Source organism: Berghia stephanieae, chromosome 5, assembly GCF_034508935.2.
Source record: "Berghia stephanieae isolate SIO BIC M18660-M18661 chromosome 5, UCSD_Bste_1.3, whole genome shotgun sequence".
NCBI lineage: Eukaryota > Metazoa > Mollusca > Gastropoda > Nudibranchia > Aeolidiidae > Berghia > Berghia stephanieae.
Window position 1 is genome coordinate 9755734 of NC_088364.1, and position 23467 is coordinate 9779200.

Below are 23467 nucleotides of genomic sequence, written 5' to 3' on the forward strand. Positions count from 1 at the left end.
AAAAATTTTTAAAACAGAAATAGTCAACTAAATTTAAAGTTACGGAGAATTGATTACATTCCCTGTTTCCCTTCGATATGGAAAAGGACTCCAACCAATCCTGGTTACAGTCGTAATTGTAAGGGACTTTTTCCGGCAACACCAACCCCCCCCCCCTCCCTGGTCCTGGGTTCGAGTCCTGAGCAGCGCATAGTTGAGTCCTTGGGAAAAGGCTCTTTACTCACATTCTCTCACCATACTAAGCTGTAAAATGAGTACCTGGTCGTAACAGCTTTGTCTCTGTCCAAACAAAAAAAATTTGCAATATCGCCTAACAGACGTCATGTCTTGTCCTACATGTTATGTGTTGCTGTTGGCTTGGGACCCCTTGTAAAGTACTTTGAGCACATTTAATGGATATTGCGCTATATAAAAGCTCAAGAAAAAAAAATTCTTTTAACGTAGTGAATGATTGTTATAATTTGGCTCCCTGTCCCTTATGTCCATAAAATCTGACTAACCATGCACTGACAATCTTGCCATCGGTTCCACGTTGTAGATGAACTTTGAGTACCCAGGAATCGTGTTCCTTCAGAGTCATAACACGACTGAAAGGCAAAGAAATCATGGATCAGAAGAGAGCAGAAAAATCAAAAATCAAAAACATAACAGGCCTCTGTCAGAAAAATAAATAATTCGGTGAAAATGGAAAGATAGATGAAGTGTCAAGTTAGAGAAAAATCTAATCCCAAAGTTAAAGGGACTTCAAATTGTTCCCCTTTCCCCCCAACCCACAGCCACCAAAAAAAAAAAAAAAAAGATAAAAATAATTTATTTGGGTGTTTATTGTTCATCTTTTTAAAAGCAGCTCTTGAATGGTCTGAACAATGCATAATATTGGTGGATGTATAAGCACACTGTCTTATCGTATCAAGGACTAAGACAAAATAATAAGTAATGCGATACTAATAATAAAATCTAAAAAGGCGCACAAAATGCAACTCACCATTCAGAAGGAGCAAGTCTTCGATCAAAAAGTCGGACAGACCCATCCCCACAGCCTGCAATTAAAAGGGACTTTCCTAGTGGGTCAGAGGCCAGACTGGTGACACAGCTCTCAGCACCTGTGTTAATATCCTGGCAAGACAACAACAAAAATGATATAATAATAATAATAATAATAATAATAATAATAATAATAATAATAATAATAATAATAATAAAAATAATAATAATAATAATAATAATAATAATAATAATAATAAATAATAATAATAATAATAATAATAATAATAATGATAATGATAATGATAATAATAATAATAATAATAATAATAATAATATAATAATAATAATAATAATAATAATAATAATAATAATTCAACAAGTTTAGAAAGGAATATGTCAAAGGAATTCAAAGATTATAGATCTAGATGAAATCAAGTAAAAGTAAAATAAAGAGGAAGTGAATGTAGTTAATTAATTATTAATGGAATTTCGAACTCATATTACTAGCTGATAAGACTCGCAAAATAAGTTTCTGCTGTCTGGGTTTTAAGTGATGTATTAATGTTTTTGTTTTTGTTATTGGCTGAAGAAGAGTTTTGACCCCGAAACGTTCTGTGTTTTGTATTTTGCTCTTTATGGAAGCCGTTCCATTCATTTATGGTCAATCAGACCTGCCAACCCTTCATATCATCATTTTTGAAAATTGGAATTTAAGAGACAATGGCCGAATAGTGAAAAAGGGACAATTGAAAATAGGAATGATTCCACCAAAAGCGGAAGGGTTGGCAAGTGTGTGTTCAATACTCTATAGACTTACAGTCAGTTTGGTCTCCCTCTGCATGTCCCACAGTCTGATGATTCTTGCATTGCCTGATGTGATGAGTGTGGTGGATTCTTGTTCCCACTCTGTCACCAACCCAGACCCTAGGAGACGTTAGGGACCATTAGGTGTGTAAGTAGCTTCAATAGTAGTCCTACATAGTCACGAGGTTCAATTTGATCCTTATTTCCATGAATTGTCACTTATTTGGTACAATGCGATTCAATTTTGTCAAATATCAAATTAAAAATTTTTTCCTTTTTAAGTTTCAACCATTTTCCTCTAAAAATTTTAAAGAAAACATTTCTAGAGGAAACAATCAAAATTTAGCCAAAATACGACTTTTAAAATTCTTTACATGTCAGTAACATTCAAAGGCAAGTATCAACTTTACAAAAACAAGCATCTCAACAAACGAAAGAAAATGCAAAGAAATTTATAATATAAAGGGCCTATCCTATAATGAAATGGAAGTAAAAAAACCTTTTTGCTAAATATACATCTAGATACAAAACAAGACATTAGTCTTCAATAGAGGTCCTCCAGAGTCACAAGGCTAAAGGCGATATGGTCTGTTTCACTCTCTGTAACAGTAAACAGATGGTATCATTGCTCACTATCTTTTTGGATAGGATGCTAAGTATATGGCTTAAAGATCCAATCTCTACTGAGTGGACAGAGGGGTGAGAAAAAAATCTTGACTGAACCCGAGGCTGATACGAGTCTCTTTGCTTGTCAGGCGAGTGCTCTTCCACTTGTATATAGTTACAATCATCTAACATACGACCCTTGACCCTTGATACAAATATTGGATAATAATGCTTACAATCCTCAGCAAAATGCGTACAATGAATGAAAATGCATGAGAGGGGTGAAGAGTCGTGATTTCTGAGGGTCAACTCACCTCTCTCAGAAGGCACCATTTCAGAAAGCCCTTTGAATGCTGTCACCATCGTCCTTTCTGATTCTTTAGGGGACAAAAAGTTACGATAGAGACGAATAGCACCATCATCTGCAAAACAAAACAAACAAACAAAAAAAGATAACATATTTTCTGACTCAATTGGAAAAAAGAAATTAGTTCAATCTCTGCTGTTTTTACCATAACTCAATGCACAAAACAAGATTACAATGCTTTTTACTAATTCTCAATGAATAAGCACAACATAAGATTATATTCTGTTTTTACAATTTCTCAATGCAACACACAAGATTATAATCCGTTGTTAATATTTCTCAATGCACAACTAACCATATCATGGCAAAAGTTCAAATCAACAAAACAGCTCACGTTTTCAAAATACATCAAAAATATCATTATTACTTGTAGCCGGGCATTCATTCTTATGAGTTAATGAGAGATTGGGTGATGATGAAGTAAAGTTATAAAATGCCTCCTGGGAGACTTTGACTAGAGGGGTACCCGATATTTCAATCAATAGAGAACAGGGGATTATCAAAGCTGTTTCAAGCAAATGACTGGCTGGTTTGGGTTTTTAAATGTGACAGAAAGTACTTTGTAACAGACTATCCAACCCAAACAGTAGCAAGCAATTATCATTACCATCCATTTAACGATGAACTCCAGCTCTGTGGTTCTGGGCCTGTGATGGAATTTTTTGGGTGTTTTCTCACTCTCTGTTGTCACTTGTCTTTTAAAATACTAACAAGTTTTAGAAAATATAATCTACATCAAAATCATAAATGTACAGAGTGATCTAAATTTTTTGTTCATATTTGCGAATTATTTTTGCCATCGCCTCCATCTGATATCATGATAGGGTGAACCAAATGCTGAAATTTAAAAGTAGTCCTTCAGATCCATTAGACTTGTTCAACACGAGTATCACCTAGTTTCTGTAGCATAAAACCGACAAAAGCAATTACTTGCTACCCTTTGGATATAACGCTAGTCTATCGATAGTCTATTCTGCCAGATCTAACAGAGCCAGCTACTAAATCACTGCTGGGTGGACAAGGGGAGGGGTTGTAAAAAATTTCAACTTCGTCCAGGATCTATCTTGGTTCCTTTGGTGTTAAGCAAGTTCTCTACCAACTGAGCTATTGGGGCCTCCCTGAAATTTAAGTTTAAGTTAAAAAAAAGACCCAACATTAATGTTCCACATAATCTATAATGACTAACCTGTACTGTACATGAACAATGCATTATTGTGACTGTTGATAAAATTGACGGAAGTGATACGACTAATACGGAACTGGTTATTGTAGGCTCTTTCCTCTGTACTTGGATTGGGGATGTCTGACACTTTGGTTCCGTGCTCTAGATCCCAGAAACTGGACAAAATGAGATGAAAATGAGATATATATTTATATAAACCCCCCCCCCCCCTTCTCTCTCTCTCTTTCTCTCTCACTCTCTCTTTCTTTCTCTATCTCTTCCACACACACTTTAAAATCAATACATCCAATGCTTTTGACCACACAAACAAAAAATATGAAAGTATTGCTAAAAATATGAACAAGATTCAAATATAAAGGTGAACCGATGGTGGTTTTCTATGACACTATTAAATAAAGTAATATATTCCCTTTATCAATCTCTAAGGGGAAATTTTTCTTTATGTCTATTCCAAAGGAAGGCTGGAATAACCCAAGCAGAAGCCACAGTGCAGTGCTGCAAAGTGAGCTAATGCTAAGTGACTTGCTCAAGGCCACACAGAATGGCAGCTTATCGAACTTTGTACCTTTCGGGTACGAAGCAAAGATCATACCACTGAGCTAAGCTGCCCTATTTTGTGAAACGCTTAATAAAGGTGTCAGCTTCTGACAGAGACTAAAAAAGAAATTATGAGAAGAGGCAAGACATTAGAAACATCATATAAAGAGTCTGCTCAAACCTCCATAGCGAGATGAACTACTGAGAGAGAGAAAAAAATGCTCAGAGAACTTACGACACATTGAAGTTATCAGCCACAGCCAAATAGTTTTGGTAAGGATGGAATTGAATAGCAGTTGGCACACCGCCAACTTTGTTGACAAACACTTGCATGTCCAGCCTGTTGACACCTGGTAATAAAAACATCAATGTGAATACTAATTTGCTAGAAGCAGTGGACTGCAAAAACTATTGTACAAAAATTAATGCAACAGATTCAAAAGACAACAAAATACTTGTCATGGAATGTTTTAAACTCAAAATCCCTTTTCAGCCAGCAACCAAAACAGTAATACTTTATGTAAAATGCATCAAGATGGGATAAGAGGTATATCCTATTTTTCTGGAGCTACATTTGTCACCCACCATCTCAAAACAGTATTATGTCAGGATGACCTGTGCTCAAAATTGAATCTACACCCACTAGCATGAAAGTCGGGGTTACTTTCTGTTTGCATTGGAGGAGAATAAATATTATTCCTTGCATTGCAAGAAACTATTTCACACCATTTGATTTCTAAATTCACTTTTAGGCGCCCTCGTCATCCTGACATAACACTGTTTTGAGATGGTGGGTCACAATTATTGTTGACTGAGGAAGGGTTTTGAGCCCAAAATGTACATTCACAGTTGTAAATATTTATTAGTTCCAGGCTTAAATTGTCACAATGGATAAGTTGATGCGTTAGTACGAAATAACCAAAAAAAAATTTTATTGGAAATTTAATGGCTTTCCAGAAAAAACTAACTGTACCTCTGGTTGTGGTAATTGACCTTGAATTGGGTAAATGGATTTGCTCGCATTTGCTCAGTCTCTTGACTGGTGACAAATTAATAATTATAAAGCCCAACAATTACAGGATGGGTATCTGGGCGTTACGATTTGTTTTTCCATAGGCAGTGCGGTTTGTGAGTATTCTTCACTCATTGAAATCATTGGGCCTTTAGAAATATTATTTTATAATCGTTGTCCTTATTATAGAGTAAACAAGAGGTGAATAAAATTAAGAAACACAATTGGTAATCATCACATAACCCTACTAGTTTTAACTCTAAATAAGTATTTAACAATTGAATGAATATAACAGCTTCAAAAAAGAACAAAATACCAAGCACGGTATTCAATACAGAATATTCTCGTTTTGTTTTGTTTTTTTGTTTTTTTAAGGGTTTTACGGCGCTTGCAATACATTTAGGTCATATCAGCGCCAGTAAAAAAGAAAATGGGATAGTAAAAAGTTCTAGAATTACAATTAGAGCACCCAAGAAAAGGTAAGACAAGGGGGAATTGGTTCAAATAGGGAACAGATGTAAATTCCAAGAGCATATTATCAAAGTACCTAGTTTGAGATCACCTAAAAGTCTCATCCAGACACAAGCACAGGTCCCCACTAAGAGGAATATACTCAAATGTTTTACAAATCATATATAATACAAAAAAAAAACATAATAAGTGCATAACAGAGAGATTATTTACAAGGGAAAAAAATCATCTCCCAAAACTATACATTTGACTGATTCCCTCCCAGCCAGGGCCAGGACAAAACCAAATAATCTCATTCCAAAACAATGACAGAAAGCATGTTGGAAAACAGATATAAGGGAATAGAAGACACAGTAATTACCTCCCTGCCCGCTATGGGAGGTCAGGATCCCCACCCAGAATATTTCTCTGTCATCCAGCTGGTTTTTTAACAATGTATTTATGTTGTTATTGTTTTTTTTTCTGTTGGTTGAAGAAGGGTTTTTTAGTAATGCATTTATGTTATTGTTTTTTTCTGTTGGTTGAAGAAGGGTTTTTTAGTAATGCATTTATGTTGTTATTGTTTTTTTCTGTTGGTTGAAGAAGGGTTTTTTAGTAATGCATTTATGTTGCTATTGTGTTTTCTGTTGGTTGAAGAAGGGTTTTTTAGTAATGCATTTATATTATTGTTTTTTCCTGTTGGTTGAAGAGAGGTGTTTTTTTTTTTTTAGTAATGCATTTATGTTGTTATTGTTTTTTTTTCTGTTGGTTGAAGAAGCGTTTTTTAGTAATGCATTTATGTTGTTATTGTTTTTTTCTGTTGGTTGAAGAAGGGTTTTTTAGTAATGCATTCATATTATTGTTTTTTTTTCTGTTGGTTGAAGAAGGGTTTTTTAGTAATGCATTCATATTATTGTTTTTTCCTGTTGGTTGAAGAAGGGTTTTTTAGTAATGCATTTATGTTATTGTTTTTTCTGTTGGTTGAAGAAGGGTTTTTTAGTAATGCATTTATGTTGTTATTGTGTTTTCTGTTGGTTGAAGAAGGGTTTTTTAGTAATGCATTTATATTATTGTTTTTTCCTGTTGGTTGAAGAAGGGTTTTTTAGTAATGCATTTATGTTATTGTTTTTTCCTGTTGGTTGAAGGAGGGTTTTTTAGTAATGCATTTATGTTGTTATTGTTTTTTTTTCTGTTGGTTGAAGAAGCGTTTTTTAGTAATGCATTTATGTTGTTATTGTTTTTTTCTGTTGGTTGAATAAGGGTTTTTTAGTAATGCATTTATGTTATTGTTTTTTCCTGTTGGTTGAAGAAGGGTTTTTTAGTAATGCATTTATGTTATTGTTTTTTCCTGTTGGTTGAAGAAGGGTTTTTGAACCCAAAACGTTCCGTGTTTGATATTTAGTTCTTTATTGAAGCTGGTTTATTCATTTTTAATTATTACTATTTAAAGTTCACAGATTCTAGCAGCTTAGAATCACTTTTAGTTGAACTCTACCTGTTTTGAGTTGTTCCTGGCCCACATGCCTGACTTTGGCATTGTGCAGGAATCGGTAATGTTTCTCTTGGTATGAGCTACACTCCGGATCTTCTGTCTTCTTTAGGCACATCACAGGTTCCTGCAATGAGGTGGGGAGGTCAGAGGCAAGGGGAGGATGGGACATTTTGTCATTGATGTGTTCTTTTTATAAAGACGTGCATGTACAGCCAAATACCAAAAGAATATATTTGTCTCTCGTAGTTTTATGGCCTGTGGTGCTAGAGTTTATCCCTGTTTCTGTAGTGTTAAACGGATAGTAATGCTTGCTTCTAATCTATCACAAAGTACCCTTTGCCAATCTAAAGAAACAACTTTATATCAATAAAATTACTAAAATGAAGCAATACAGCATGTAATCAGAATTGGTAAATGGTCATCTAGTGCTACCAATCCAAGCCCATGATATTGTGTACAATGGAGAGTCAAAATGAGTAAGATGATGGGCAACTGGACCAAACTAGCAATATTATAATCAATAATCTCTTTTTGAAGATAAAAATATTACTGACTACCATAAACAATTAATAAATTTGATATGACCCAGCCAGTTAATATTAAAAACAAATTCAAATGTTTACGCTAAAAGAGTGTATGATTTTTTCTAATGATTAAATAATAGAAAAATTTAATAATGCTTATGATCCTCAGCAAAATGTGCACAGTGAAAAAAATGTGTAAGAATACGCAATTTTTTTGTCAGGTTGGAAGCAGTGGGTTACATTCATTATTAGTCAGTATTTGTATTTTATTGATTTTTAAAAAATACTTTCATTATAATCTATGTTGCATGATGATGATTAAAATTATCTAGCAGTATCTTTAAATAGTCATTATAAATCTACTACCAAATAAATAATGAAAGAATCTTTATTTGAAAGGGGTCCCGATAGCTCAGTGAGAAGAGCACTTGCCTCACATGCAAGGGGATTGAGACTGAATTCAGACCCTCTTGTCTACATAGCAGTGATTGGGTAGCTGGGTCTGTTAGATCTGGTGGAAAGTACTATCCACAGGGTAGCAAACAATTGCCGTTGTCCAATTTAGGCTATAGAAATCAGGATAAGCTCTGGCTCCAGGGCCTAATGGCTCTGAAGGACTTCTACTACTTTATTCAAAGGTCAAGGGTTAGACAATGGGATTACCTGGAAATACTTGCAGCTCCATTCAAAGAACTGGGTGCTGACCAAATCTGTTATCGACGTCTGATCATCTTCCTTTTCATCCAGCTGAGAGAAAAAAGTGAAGAGAAATAATGACATTACTTTGATAGAAGAAATATACATCATCTTTAACCAATTCTCAAACTGACCACGATGGAAGTTTTTCTGTGAAATAATAGACTAAAACAGAATGTTTGAGATGATTTTATTCCAATTTATTAATCTATTTTTCTTTCTGACATCTCAGGATTGATTAGATGGTTAAAAATAATAATGATAATAATCAGGACAATAAAAGTTAAATAGCGCCCTGGTCTTTTCTCATTGCTGAGACATCCCTAAATTCTTAAGCTATACACTTTATAGCACAAAAGAACCTTTCTTATTCATGGATTTTATTTTTAAAACCTCGCACTATGAGAAGAGACTCAAGGATTTCATTTTGCTCATTGTTGACTTGACTTACCATGAACATGGAAGGCATTTTGTCGACGAGTTTTCTAGAGGATATGCCAAAGGGAGAGGCAGTTCCTGTTGGGCTGATACCCAATGTCTGTGGGGGGGTGCTGTAACACACACACACAACTTTATATATCAGGCAATTCTAAACACATTTATTATCACAGAAATATAAACAGAAAAAAAAACATTTTTTCAAAAACTTGAGCATTATTAACTCTTTCATCGCCATTGGCCGCCCGTGTGGCCAGGGATGGACCACTGTAAATGCCAAGTGGCCGCAGAGTGGCAAGTGAGCAGCACAGGAACATTTTTTTTTTTTTCGTTTAAGGATATAACATGTTACTATAAGTGGGGCTCGAATCAAAATACTCAAGTTAGTGAACTGCTCTTTCCACAGAGTCATCTTGTACCCATTCAATTCAATAATAAGCATTTTCAAAAACTAAAGCACAGGCATAGATATATAATTTTTTCATATTTCATCTCGTTATCACTATGCCAACTCTCTAAAATATATGTAAGGCAATTTACGGAAATGGTACACTTGTCCCATTTTGTGGAAATTAAGTTATTGGATGATGTGATTGTATTTACAGATTGATTACTTCAGGATAAGTTGTAGCAAATAAAGGTTGGGGGAGCATGTGTGTGTGTCCTGCTTATTTTTACTCATCTCGGTACCTATTTCATTGACTTACCCAACAAACATATTGGCAGGGCGGTTGGAGGGACTGGAAGGAATAGAGTGGTTGTTTTGTTGGGTCACAAGGGCTTGAATGACCTGCCTTGGTCTCGTTTTTAAACGGGCCTGGAATACAAAAAGTTATTTTATCAAAATAGCAAATTTAAAAAATTTTCTTCAATATATAAATAAACTTCAGTTTCCCTTATATTAACTGATAAAATAGCAGTATTTATATTTTGTCTTCAAGAGATTTCTTTTTCGAGTTCCATCTGATGAGGGAAGAATAAATTATTTTTTTTAAATGGAGAGGCAAAACTTTGGTTCATTATCTCAATGCTAGGGAAGAAAAAAGTTGATTTTCCTTTTAGACTTTAATTTTTATTAATAATAAATAGCACTTATTATAGCACTAAAAACTTAATCTCTGATGCTTTTATAAAAAGCTTTTTTACATCCTGTAAGTCATGGCATGTAAAGATATAGATGAGCAGAAATAACTACGTTGAAAAATGTACTTCCATGGCATCAGTGATTGATTGGTAAGGTGTCTCATCCTGTGACAAAATAAAGCATTACTGAGTGTGGTTAGTGACTCAATGAGTGACACCCAATACTCTTGCAGCAGGGTTGTGCCCTTGAATAAGAAAACCTTTACTAACTTTGACCCACAAAAAGGGTACCAAAAAAAAAAACCCAGCTTGTACTTCATATAATGAAAATCCAGTTCCATGTTGTCTGCTAGGGAAATGAATGAAACACGAACCACATTGAGCATGGTAAAGTGACTAAATTTTGGGAAAGGACCATTCACTACGGCCAACATTTCAAATAGCTAAAACAGGACATCCTAATGCGACCTAACGTCATGACCCAATATGGCTAAATGTTTGGACTATTTTAAAATATAATCTGAATTGAGATTTCTTAATATTAAAGTTAAATCTCAACTATATTCTCTATTTGTCTCTTCTTTGTTTTAATTCGCTGATCAAAAAACATTAACCTGGGACATTTCTGTAAAAACAAACTGTTTTTTTCTTCTTTTTTTTTTTTCCTTTTCCCCATATTGCCAAATCGTGATAGTCCTGATTTTATCAGGACAGTTGGCCTCTATGCTATATAAACGTGAATTATTTATTCTACAAATTCATCCATACCTTTCTTTCAACTGCATCAGTAATTAATTTGGCCATGGCAGAAACTTCTGGATAGGGATCCACAGACAGGTCGCAGAGGGCATTCCACACTGAGGAGTAAACGGTGACAAATGGTTGACCTCCGTGCCCGAGACTGGAGGAGACGCGCCGCAATGGTGGCTGCCGTTCATCGCACAAATTATCAGAGCTGGCAGAGTTGACCACGGAAGGGAAATGCTGGTTGGGTGTGGCTGTTTGATTGAGGTAGATGGTGGGGGGAGAGAGGGGTGGGGGTGGGGAGGTTAGCAGAGGCGATTAATTGGCAAATCAGTAGGAGGAGAGGGGGAGCAAAACAGGAGACAAAACAAAAAGTAAGAAAAAGACTTAAATGAAGCCAAACATCATAGCGGGATTTGATCATTTGAAAATATTATAACTATAACAACAATATTCTATATTCATGACTATAACCATTTTATTCTGTCTTCATGACTATAACAACAATATTCTATATTCATGACTATAACCATTTTATTCTGTCTTCATGACATTACACATAAGGATTTCATTTATCGTTTTAATATATTTATTAAAAGAAATAGAAAATTTTACATTTATTTCACTAAATGAAAATTATATTGAGTTATTTCTGAATTATTTTGTGATCTCAGGATAGGAAAGAAAATACATTTTAAAATGTCGCTATCTTATCTCTATCAATGTCACAGCTCATTGTGATATCTATTTCTAAATCTGATTTTCAACAAAGATACAATAATTTTAAGTTTAAATATTACAGTAAATCATTTAAAATCGAAAAATATATAGATTCGACAAGTCACTGTTTGAAAACTCCTAAAACTGTAACATTTTATGTAAATGTAGAAGCATTTCAAAAAGCTTGATGACCACTGCAAACATTAAAACAAACCAATTCTTTAAACTAAATTTGAAACAAAGATTTATTAACCCTTTGCAGAGTGTAACCAAGCAAGCAATAACCATCATGTGACTCAGTCTTCAATGAAGCCCAAGTCATATAATTACTGCTGACATGATGAAAATGGCAAGAAGTCGATATATATATACCCGCCTGCAAAGGGTTAAAAAAAAATATTTAAAATACAGGAAATATCTAACCCCATGTAGATAGAAACAATTTATACTCGGAAACCTTCTTCAGGGAATGATTCACAATACACAACACCATTGTAGCTGGTGTAAAAATCAAATTATAGTTTGCACAGAAAGCATAGCTTCTGGTATTTGCATAATGACATTGTTTTGATAGTGCAGTATTGATTAATTTTGTCTTTTGTTTTTGCTTATATTTCTTGGGTTGTGTGTTGTAACTACTGAAAATATATGTCAGCAAATAATAAAATGAAAATAACATTTATTTCTTCACATACAACATATAAGGAGCTTTTACTGTTACGTCTGAGTGATAGACTAAAATAGTCCTATTTATGATGGCAAACAGTTGTCTCATCCAGTTAATAGAGAAAGGGAAAAATAGGCTACTAAAAAAATTAGCTCCATTTAAAATATTCTTTAACCTATTAAAGGCTTTATATCTATTTCAAATCACAATTCTTCGCAATAATTATCTGCTTATAACTGGAGACCCAACAGTTGTCATCAAAACAACATCAACATCTGACCTATTTGATTGATGAACATATAGTAAGAAAATATGAGGGGAAAAAAGTGCTATAAGACCTACCAAGTTAGATAAATAACAGTGAATAAAATGATTACATCGAAAAAAGACATTTCTATTAGAAGATTTTGTTTTCTTTTGAAGCAAAAAGAAAGACTGATTGACTATAGGAATTAAATTAGTACACACATTATTTAGAGGGGGGAAAAATAAAGATAAAGATACCAAGAAAGGGTTAAGGTAAATGTCTAATAGTAATGAGGACTTCTGTTACAAATTTTTAAAATTATCAAAATTGTACATTTACAAGTTCTCACACTTGTCAATGGATGTTTAATCATCCGTTACAGGCAAGACTTTTTGTTTGTTTTTTTGGATTTGTTGATTTTATTTGTTTTTTGTTATTTTTTTGTTTGTTTTTGTTTTGTTTTGTTTTTTTTATGGGGAGGGGAGGGGGGGGGGGAGGTTCTGGTTATGTTTCAGACTGAATTCCGAATTCTTCCAAGTCATAATTTCTCTCATTATTTTACATCCATTGGTGATTGCATACTCATGTATTTTTTACCCAGAGAGCAATTGCTGCCATGTGACTTGGGCTTTGAGTCACACCACAGTTACAGCTCTCTGGGTGAAAAAAGGTGATACACATTGTAAGATGAAAATACCATTGAGTGCAACTGCAAAAAAACATCTCTGCCCCTGAAAATTAAACTATCTGGATTGATTGTTACCCTGGGGTCAGTCCGTGCTGGAAAAGTTTAAATCCCATTCATGGAATGGAATACTACATGCAAGTAGTCATCTATTAAGGTCTAAATCAAATCTGACAAAAGATTCATCCAGTCCTTTCAACCACATTATCATGCAATCAAGATTATTGCAAGGCACACAGGCATTAATTGAAGAAAAATAATCCATTAAGCAAAAGCACAAGGACGACGTGAATTTATCATGTTGTCATAATAAGCAAGTCAGATATTCGGGGTTTTTTTAATCTTGCCCAAAGTTAAAAGAAAAAATGTGCTGAAAATGATATTCAGACCAGAGTAAACCATGTTACAATAAAATGTCTTAATCTGCCATCTCATCCCCCTTGAGTGGATTATTCTATGGAATTTGTCAATTGATATCAATACAAGTAGGGCAGGAAAAGGATTGACATAAACTTTGAGAATAATGAAAAATAAATCAGCATTTTGCATCTCCCGAAATTACAATTTTAACTTTTTTTTTTTTAAGGAACCGGACAAACCTCACAAAATTATCTCTGAAGAAAGGCAATGGAAAACATTTAAAGCTGTTCTCAAAGAGTAACATGGCAGTTTATTATTACTATTATTATTATTTTATTTAAATTATTATTATTATTATTATTATTATTATTATTATTATTATTATTATTATTTATTATTATTATTATTATTACTATTATTATTATTTTATTTAAATTATTATTATTATTATTATTATTATTATTATTATTATTATTATTTATTATTATATTATTATTATTTTATTTAAATTATTATTATTATTATTATTATTATTATTATTATTATTACTATTATTATTATTTTATTTAAATTATTATTATTATTATTATTATTATTATTATTATTATTATTATTATTATTATTATTATTACTATTATTATTATCATTATTATTATTATTATCGGTATTACTATCAGTTATCTGAAAGCTTCTCTCACAGTGTTCCAAAAGCGATCTTTTAGTTCAGCCCGCTTTACCCCTGCTCTCACAATGCATACTGCCACGCTTCACCGATTTCTGCTATTCAGTCAGAGCCCTTTGTGGCTATTGAAATTATCAACCTTTGTTATGGTTTTTAAACCTGTTTTTAACTATTTTAAAAATGTTATTTATAAATACAAAGTGATTACTTAGAAAAAGGAGAAGATGATTTTTATTCTGATATAATTTCATTAATAATAAGATGTATATAACTTTCACACTAAGCATTAACTTTCAGAGTATTTTTGAAAAAAAATTCACTCAAACATGCATAATAAACTTTTTAATTATCTAAAAATTTAAACGACCAAAGTGAAAAAAAAATTCACTAATTAAAAGTCAAAGACTATTTCTAATTACTCACAAAATTTCACATGTGCCGGAAATTTGGTTATTTCACTATTCCGTCTGATATTTGAACCCTCCCATTCAACATTCGACGTCCTTGAGGATTCAATATGCAATTTATCTTGTATTACAACTCCAGATTACAGAATATATTTAGAATGCCATCAAAATACTTTAATATTATATATTCACTTTCTTTAAAAAGCAGATACCCAGCACTTTATCTGTGTTTACAAAAAATTGAATTCATTTTATTTTAAAAGTCATTGTGAAAACTAGTAGAGTCCATTAATACGTCCAAACCCATTTATAAATTAGATATTAAGTAATTTGCGTATTGAGTAATTTGCGTGTCAATGCATGTGTGTGTTTATATTTGTGTATGTGTGTGTGTGTATTTGTGTTAGAGATGGGGAGTTGCTAGTGTGTGTTGGTATGTGTATGGATCTGTTTAGGTATGAGAAAGAACAAAAAGATTTGTGGTGGAGGATGTAGCTATTGAACGGAGGATAGTTGGAGGGAGAAAGGGATAGAGAGAAAAGAGAAAAAAAGGGGAGGGGATTGAGAAAGCAACATATAACTCAAAATATACAAATAACAGCTCTATTTTTAGAGGAAGTTTAACCACGTAATCTGTCAAATATTTTAAGATGTTTAAGTATTATTTTGTTTGATTCATCAAATTTCCATTTCTCTCTAACTTTCTTTTTTGGGGGGGGGGCACATACGACATGATATCAGGAGAAACCTGCAGGAGGTTACTTTTTATTATTGTTTTTAATTGAGATGATTATGTTCTCATTGATTGTGTTCTCTTTTCAATTTTTGAAATTGTTGAATGTAACAATTCACCTCCTTGTTCTCCTAAAAGACCTAGACCAAAAGTATATTTCTTCATAAAAGGTATGCAATGGGTTTCCAATATGTGGTGTTTTGGAAGTACATTTTGAGGAAAGTAATTACGGTATATTGTCATATATTTCTCTATCTTGCTATTAACACTTTCTATTACTGTCTCTGTGACTGGTTTTGTGTGAAAAATTAGTGAATGTATTTCAGAATAAGCTCCATTTATTTCATCAAAACATTTTTTTATAGTTTCAGCTTTATCTCTGATTAATTTATTGTTTGTATACATGTATGTTTTAGAAACAACATTTTCAGTGAGTTTTTTGTAAACGTCTTGTGTGTAATATCTATGGCAATGGTTTCCTATGAAGCTACGACTATGATATAGTACTTGAGGTATGATTGTGTTTGTTTTTAATATATCATCAAGAGAACTGCAGACTGGCCCATATCGTTCTGACAGTTTCTCTTTATGAACAACTAAGGTTATTTTTTCTTCTGTGATTGGGATCTTAGTTTCCCATTCTTTTTTTCTCTTGAGGCACATCAGAGAGCAATTCACAGGTCTTGTAAGATTCTACAACTGCTAGTACTCTTATATGTTTTCATGTCTCTCATTTTCTTTTCACATTTATAGCATATAACTTCTGAATGTTTATTTTTAAGGTCCGTTCCAATATCAATGTCAAAGAACAGTTTGATTTCATTTTTGAAGTCTTTACAAAAAATGTTTTTCCTGTTTTCAGCCTTTTCTTTAACTGTTAGTGCACCTTTAGCACATAAACAACATAGTGAATTGAGATCTTTAAGTGTATCTCAAGTGTATGTTCCCTTTTTACCTGATAGGTGAAACCAAAAAAATAATTAAAAATAAACTACGCTTCGCGCACTAACCGAACTTTCACACCAAAAAGACAATAAAATTTAAAAACTTATAAATTATCAACGAAGGAAATCTATCGTTTGGTTAATGAGATATAACTAATTATATTTGAGAAATCACTTTTCAAAATTCTATTATGTACATACTTTTATAACCCAAGTTACAACATAACCAATAAACTTATTTTGATGAAAATTTCACAATGATGTGCAGCAAAGGAGGGTAAATGATATTCAACTAAAAAATATAATGTTATATTCAATTATTGGGGTGAAAAAATGTTTGAATTAACACAAAAAAACGGAAGATAGGGATTAGTAAGGAATGCACCCAGGATTAAGATTACCTGCCGTGAAATCACTGACTTCACGGTTCAGTGACTCAGACTAAAAGATCGCTGAGAAGCAATTTGGAACACTGTGCTCTATCAGTCACTCTGAAACCAGAGCACGTTTTACAAAGCGATAAATATGCAGGTTGCTAACAACATCCAGCATGCAAAAAGCAAAGAAAAAAAGAGAAAAGATTTTTTTAAAAGAGAAAAACCAAGATACATGAAAAAATAAAACAAGCAGGTGGTACAGCGGCCTTTATACATGTATTTAAGGCTGTCAAAGAAGCTTACAAGAGGTGAGAGTCTTGAAACTTCCTCGGGAAGCGCTTCGCTTTATCGGGGTGGTTGGTAGGCTGTCTAGATGATGTAAAACACCAGACCAAAACAATAGGGAACAACAGAGGGATGGTTATGGTCATGAGTAATGACTTAATAATAATCATAACAATAAACACAATTTCATTTCCTTTTTATGGGCCATACAAAAGCAAAGCAGAAACTATAGTCCGACAATAATATTGATTTGGTCTAATTTTCTTTTTCTTTTTTTTTTCTCGCTTAGAATAACGAATAAATCAAAACAATTATAATTGATTAGCTAAAATCAAATAAATATTGTTTTGTTCCATTTTAGGAATTGCAATAAACAATAGCTTTAATTAATTAAAAGCTAACAAATTATATGCTGCATTATTCTCAATCATTCCCTCTGAATATAAAATAAAAGAAATGACTATGATTGATTCAATACTACAAGGGTGAGTCAAAAAGTATGGGACAAATGGCCTACTGAGTTCATTTCTTTTTCATGTGACGTCATATTTGGCTTAATTGAACTTACACATGTACTCTTTAAACCAAAAATTGAAAATTTTAATTCTGTCAAATTTTGACAAAGTTATGGTGATTCAAAATGGCTGCCCCCAAGAATGTCAGTCAGTGACAGGAAGAAACCTCAAATACCATTTTTAAACGCCAGGGAAAGTTTATAAAACTCAAGAATTTTGTAGAGGCAGTGTTTTTAGGTGGGTTTAACATGCATCTTTTCATTTACAAGAAAATGAGATACAATCCAACACCTAACCTGAAACCCCCTTAACCATGTCTTTATTTGACAATCTAGTGATGGTCGTCGTCCAAGCAGTGTCAACTCAGTGAATCAAATAAAGACAGAAGCATTGGTCAGATTTGATAGAACTTCTCTTGATGAGATAGCAGGTACAAATAGACATTGAAGCGACTGAAAGCAAGAATTTGTTGAGTTAGACCAGATTTGTAGATGGAACGAGTTCTGTTTCTTCATGAAAATGTCCTTCCAAACAATAGTATCAAGAAAAGGGAGGTAATTGATGGACAACGCCGTCTCACCCTCCGCATTCACCAGACTTGACACTTTCAGGCTTCCATCTTTTTGGTCCACTGAAGGAGGCAATGAAGATGATGAAGTGGTGAAAAATTGGCTGAAAGTTCAGTCAACTCAGTTTTAAAGTACGAAATACATAGTGGACTGTGGCTATTGAGAGAGGCGGAAACTGTTGAAAATAGCATTCTATTCGGTTAATGCCTAGCTTTCATTTGAGGTTTGACACATGGTATTGATTCCATTTGTTTTTAAGTAATTAGCAAAGTCCCATTCCTTTTTGACTCACCCTCGTAACTAACACTATTATCTTATTTTGTTTCTTTCCTTTTCTCTTCTGAACTTGAAAAAAAAAATAATGATAATAACATCATTATTCAAAACTAATAAATAAAATTATATTGATAAATTCATTTATTTTTCTAACCAAAATCGTTATGATCGATTGAACATAATAACATGAAGATCATTTGGAATTTCAAGACATGAAACTATAGTTTGATATAGAGAAATCGCCATTAAGGTTAAAATACTTTCAAATATCACTTTTTGCTTAACAAATCAAAAATAAAAATAAATAAATAAATAAATAGCTGATATTGTACTATAAATAGGAATGTAAAGGTTGGTTTACAATGACCATTGTGTGTGCATTCTTCATTATTAAAGCATTTCTCACAAGCTACACCCCCCCCCCCCCCCCCCCCTTTTTTTTTAAATCTTTTTAAATTATTTATTTCTCTTAATGATTTCATTTCGCTACATATTGCCTTGCTGGAATGTGACCCACTGTTTGGATGATTATTAAAGTGCTGAAAATTGAATTGATAACCCAAAATATCAAACTCAAGTTGAGTTAATATCATGTTTTAATGAGGATTTTTAAAAATATTGAATAACATAGTGTTATGAACCAATATTTCCTTTTCTTGAACATATTAACTCTAGAAATTTGAGATTTAGGCATTTGGTTCATCATGACATAATAATTTTGAGATGATATTGTAATAAAGCATTAAAAAAATAATTCAATATTCAATAAATTTTCTCAAGAAAATGAGAATTTCCGACAAAATCTTTCTTTTTTTATAGTTACACCAAGGATATTGAGGGACAATAGGCAGTTATGTTTTGTGGATGGGTTTTGGACCCTAATGAATTCATGATAATTGTAAATATAGAGACATATTTATACGATGACAAATGCAGACTGGCCTACTATAACGAAACTGTCGTAGAACTATGAATTTTCCGCTCCAACCTGAGAACAGAGCTTGAATTCAATAAAACCTTTTGAAATGAAGTTCTTGTACCAGAGAGAGTATGTAAAGGTGTTTAAAGCTTTCTTTTAATGTATTAAAAGACAAATTTGTAATTTCATACGTTATGATGACTTCTATATTATTATCCCTGAAAACTATGATTTTATTTCCATTTTCAAGTAGACAGGTCTGCAAATGTTATGTGATATTAGCCACACTTGGTTCATTCATCAATATTGGTAATGATCTAAGAAACCATAGTCTTGTCAACCACCCAAAATGCAAAAGATAAAATAATAAGGATGAAGAGCATTCTAAAAAAGGTGCAAATGAAACAAAAGGGCAAAGCTGCGTCTATTGCTAAATCAGCTAAGCCAAACAAAAAGAAAAAAAAAAAAATGATAATGATGATAAATTTAAACTCTTCCCACTGTCTATGTGACCAATTGCATTACATTTGGTATAGACATTTGAAACAATTTTACAAATAAAATTTTAGTTTATCATTGAACCATAGCGACCAACTATTTAAAGAGCTCAAACGGGACATCTTAACGTGCACTCCCTTCATGACCCAAAATGGCAGTATGTTTGGACTACAACATATAAGAGCTATACTCTCAATGAGTCTATTCCATCTTTTAGTCAAAAAATCATAATCCTGAGACATACTAGGGTCATTTCCCTACATAGAAACTGTCTACATTTGTATTTTTTAAATCTTTTTTTTTTCTATTTTTTTTCAGATAGCCAATCGGGACAGTTGGCTGCTATGTTGAACATAAAATAAAGCAGATTATATTTGCTCCTATGATTAATTTTTTAAAAGTCAATGCTACAGAACTACAGAAAAAGCACTTTTCTCTCTCTTGATGCATTCAGCTAGCCCCAAATATTTATCTTTATTTCTCAATTTTACTTTCATAAAATTTCATTCATATAAACATATCCAAGATAAGCATAAATTTTTTAAAAAAAAAAAAAAAAAAGAGGAGGAAATTAAAATGAGGAGATAGAAGAGAGAGAAGAAAAAAAAAAGGAAATAATCATATTTTTAATCAGAACAAAAATAAAATGAAACAAAAATAAAGTAAGTAATTTTGGAAAAAAATATTTTTTAAAAAATTTCCCTCATGATGACAAAGTTTCACTCACCGATTTGTTTCTGATTTTCTTTGGCTGCTGAGTTTGCTTGAAGTCCAGCGGCGTCCAGTGAGATGGACATACGCTCCATCCTCTCCTCTAAGATCTTCTTGACCACATTGACAAAATGATGGATATAGACGGACACATACCCACTAAAGGCCACCACAAGCTCCTAAAATGGAACAAATAAAAAAAGGAGGGGAAGAGAGAGAGAGAGTGAGTGGTATAAATCATAGGGTATAACGACACCTTTTCCACAGACGGGAATTGAAAATCACAGTTTTGAAATGGGATAAATTAAAATGAAAGAGAATGTATGTAATGGGATGGTAAATTGTGAAAATGTTATGCAAAACAGTGATTCCCACTTAATTTATTACTAATGACAAAATTAAGTTTGGAGAAATAACATTTTCTTTCATCCCAAATACACTTTTTTGACTTTTTTTGGCTGGCAGCTCTGATTCAGGTGTTAAAAAAAAAAACAGAAAAAGACATTTGGTATATTGGTTTATACCTTTTCAGATCTTAATATGTTGCATGAAATTAGCAATGGCATTTGAGACATCAAAATTATGAATTACTAAATCTTGAATCTTAAAAGTTTGATTTGCTTTTAAAACAGGTGTTTTATTCAAAACTGTTACTGCATTCCAAATTTTAGCATTTGCAGGAAAAAAGCCTTCATCGTTGACACAGTCTGATGTTCTCTCCTTTACCATGTGATTGATTGGATTTGGACAGTTGGGTTTGCTGCCTTTGGGAAGTAGACAGCATTTGCCTGGACATAAGAAATATACATAGTCGCTTTTCTTAAGTCAGCAGGGGTGAGTGTATCACTGTCGGGTCTCACAGCACCGGATTCTCTCTATTATATATCATATATGGCCATCATTTTAGAAATGGCTGACAAGGGTTGTCAAGGTGTAAACAATTTTTCATGACCCAGCACTTCAATTATAAAGTAAAATAGTAATAACCTTTGACCTTTGTCTCTTTCATAACCCCCCCCCCCCCCCCCCCTCTCCCAAACATACACATAATTACCTCAAGTTTCCTTTATCTTAGTCATTCAAAGACCAAAATATGAATTTTCCTCATTTCAATTTCACGACAAATGAACTCTTCCCAAAGACTGCTTACCTTCCTGACCAAAGGACTTCCATCATTAACACAGGTGACCAGCATGTTGCCGACAAGCACATCCACCGACACAGACTGATCTGTCCGATCCTGAGATCGGGAGATGAAAGTGCCAAGAGCATATACGGTAGCTGCCCGAACCTGCATATGAAGAAAATGAAAGAAAAAAACAACATTTTTATAGGGAAAAGAACATAATCATAGATTGGTGCAAGGTGTTAAAGACAAGACAAAGACAATTCTTGTTCAAGTAAGCCTTATTTTGGAAGCCCACGTAGTAGCAATCCTTCAGAGCCATAAATCCCAAGGAACATGTATTTTTACCTCTTTTTCTGGGGTGGAGGGGGGGAGTTGTGTGGCATCCAAATGAGAGCAACGACTAGCTTTATATTTGAGAGTAATTCTATTATAAAGCACTTTCCATCAAATTTAATAGATCCAGCTAACCAGTCACAGCAGAGAGTATGGTGGGGTCAGAAAAAAAAAACCCAAAAAATCCAACTCTAAAAGGATTCAAAATATGTCCATTTCCATATGGGCCAAATCCTCTAACAATTTAACAATCACAGACCTGTCAAAGGCAGCTAACAAAAAATTAATTTGTATACTTTTGGGGGGTGAAAAAGAAAATGTCAAGATTTAAAACGTATATCAATCCAAAATGCATGTTTTTCACATTTATCATCAATTTTCACTTTTTTATGCATTTAAATTGATGTACTGCCATGCAATTTGGTAAGAGATCTATTTCTCAGCTAAACTGTCACATTTTGACAAATTTTCTTCAAATTTTTGTTTAAAATTTCAGATCTGGTCAGAAAAAATCCCTAACTTGTACTCTTGTGCATGTGTGTAACAAAAGATGCATTCATAAAAACAGTGCAATTTAAATAAGACTCTTTTATATAAAATGAATGAATCCAAGGACTAAGTACAACATGATGTGCAAAATAGTCAGCTATGACAACCTCCATACCTTAGGCAAACCTACATACCTCGGGCTCAGGGTCAAACAGGAGCTTAGAGAGCTTTTCATGAGCGCGATCTCGAACGCCGCACCACCGGGCATTATCAAAATTTGTCCACACCTTGAGAATTAAAGAAAAAATTTTGAGAATAAATAGAGGTCAAAAAATTACAAGTTAAATGAAACAGCACATATATTTTAAAAACTAACATTTCGATAGCCATCATTATTATTGTGTTACAGAAATTAATAAACAAATATCAAATAAATCATAGGAAATAAAAAAAGAAAGGATGAGCAATTACCTTGGCAAGGCAGAGGGCTAACCACTGTCTAAGGTGAGGGTCTGAATCTGACAACTGTACCAAGCACTTGGAAATTGTGTTGTCCTGTAAGGCTGCTTCCTGTTAAGACAACAACAAAAAAATAAAAAATACAACTGAGAATGTGCAGACTCTAGAATGCTTGCCTCTAAGGAGGTACCTTTCAGCTTCTCATATGTCTGCTGGATCCATGCAGGGTTTTTTTTTTTCCCCAATTCAATTATCAACATTGTTATAGTGCCTTATTTTGAAACTTTGAGTTTGTGCTAATTGTTGAAGTTAATGTGTTTTTTTGCATTTCTGCATGTGTTGTTGTATGCAATAATTGAGCATACGGGTCAATAGTTGAAAACAGAGAAATATATTTCTGAGAGGTTAAGTTCACACAGTTTCTGAAAACCCCAGAAATGTTACAAAATGTAAATAAACCAAGATTTTGTTTATGAAGGGGCAAATGAAAAGAATTTAACAAAAAAAACCCACAAGATAAAGAGGTAATCAATGAATAA

At 33.1% G+C, this 23467-nt stretch overlaps 1 protein-coding gene across 4 annotated transcripts in view; it reads right to left on the reverse strand.

Moving 5' to 3' along the window:
* Positions 1–23467, reverse strand: part of LOC144972381 (regulatory-associated protein of mTOR-like) — a 42138-nt gene that overhangs the window by 3780 nt on the left and 14891 nt on the right. The window contains exons 15-30 of one of the 4 annotated variants that reach the window (XM_078913512.1): positions 22941–23039; positions 22664–22756; positions 21669–21809; positions 20535–20697; positions 17049–17114; positions 10948–11036; positions 9804–9913; positions 9110–9209; positions 8626–8709; positions 7442–7562; positions 4720–4834; positions 3951–4102; positions 2712–2819; positions 1805–1911; positions 986–1116; positions 501–587 (exon numbers count right to left, since the gene is read on the reverse strand). In XM_078913512.1, coding sequence (XP_078769638.1) covers positions 501–587; positions 986–1116; positions 1805–1911; positions 2712–2819; positions 3951–4102; positions 4720–4834; positions 7442–7562; positions 8626–8709; positions 9110–9209; positions 9804–9913; positions 10948–11036; positions 17049–17114; positions 20535–20697; positions 21669–21809; positions 22664–22756; positions 22941–23039 — 1766 coding nt within the window. Of the gene's footprint in view, positions 1–500; positions 588–985; positions 1117–1804; positions 1912–2711; positions 2820–3950; positions 4103–4719; positions 4835–7441; positions 7563–8625; positions 8710–9109; positions 9210–9803; positions 9914–10947; positions 11178–17048; positions 17115–20534; positions 20698–21668; positions 21810–22663; positions 22757–22940; positions 23040–23467 lie in introns of all 4 variants that reach the window. The other 3 variants (XM_078913510.1, XM_078913513.1, XM_078913511.1) reach the window with 3 other exon arrangements.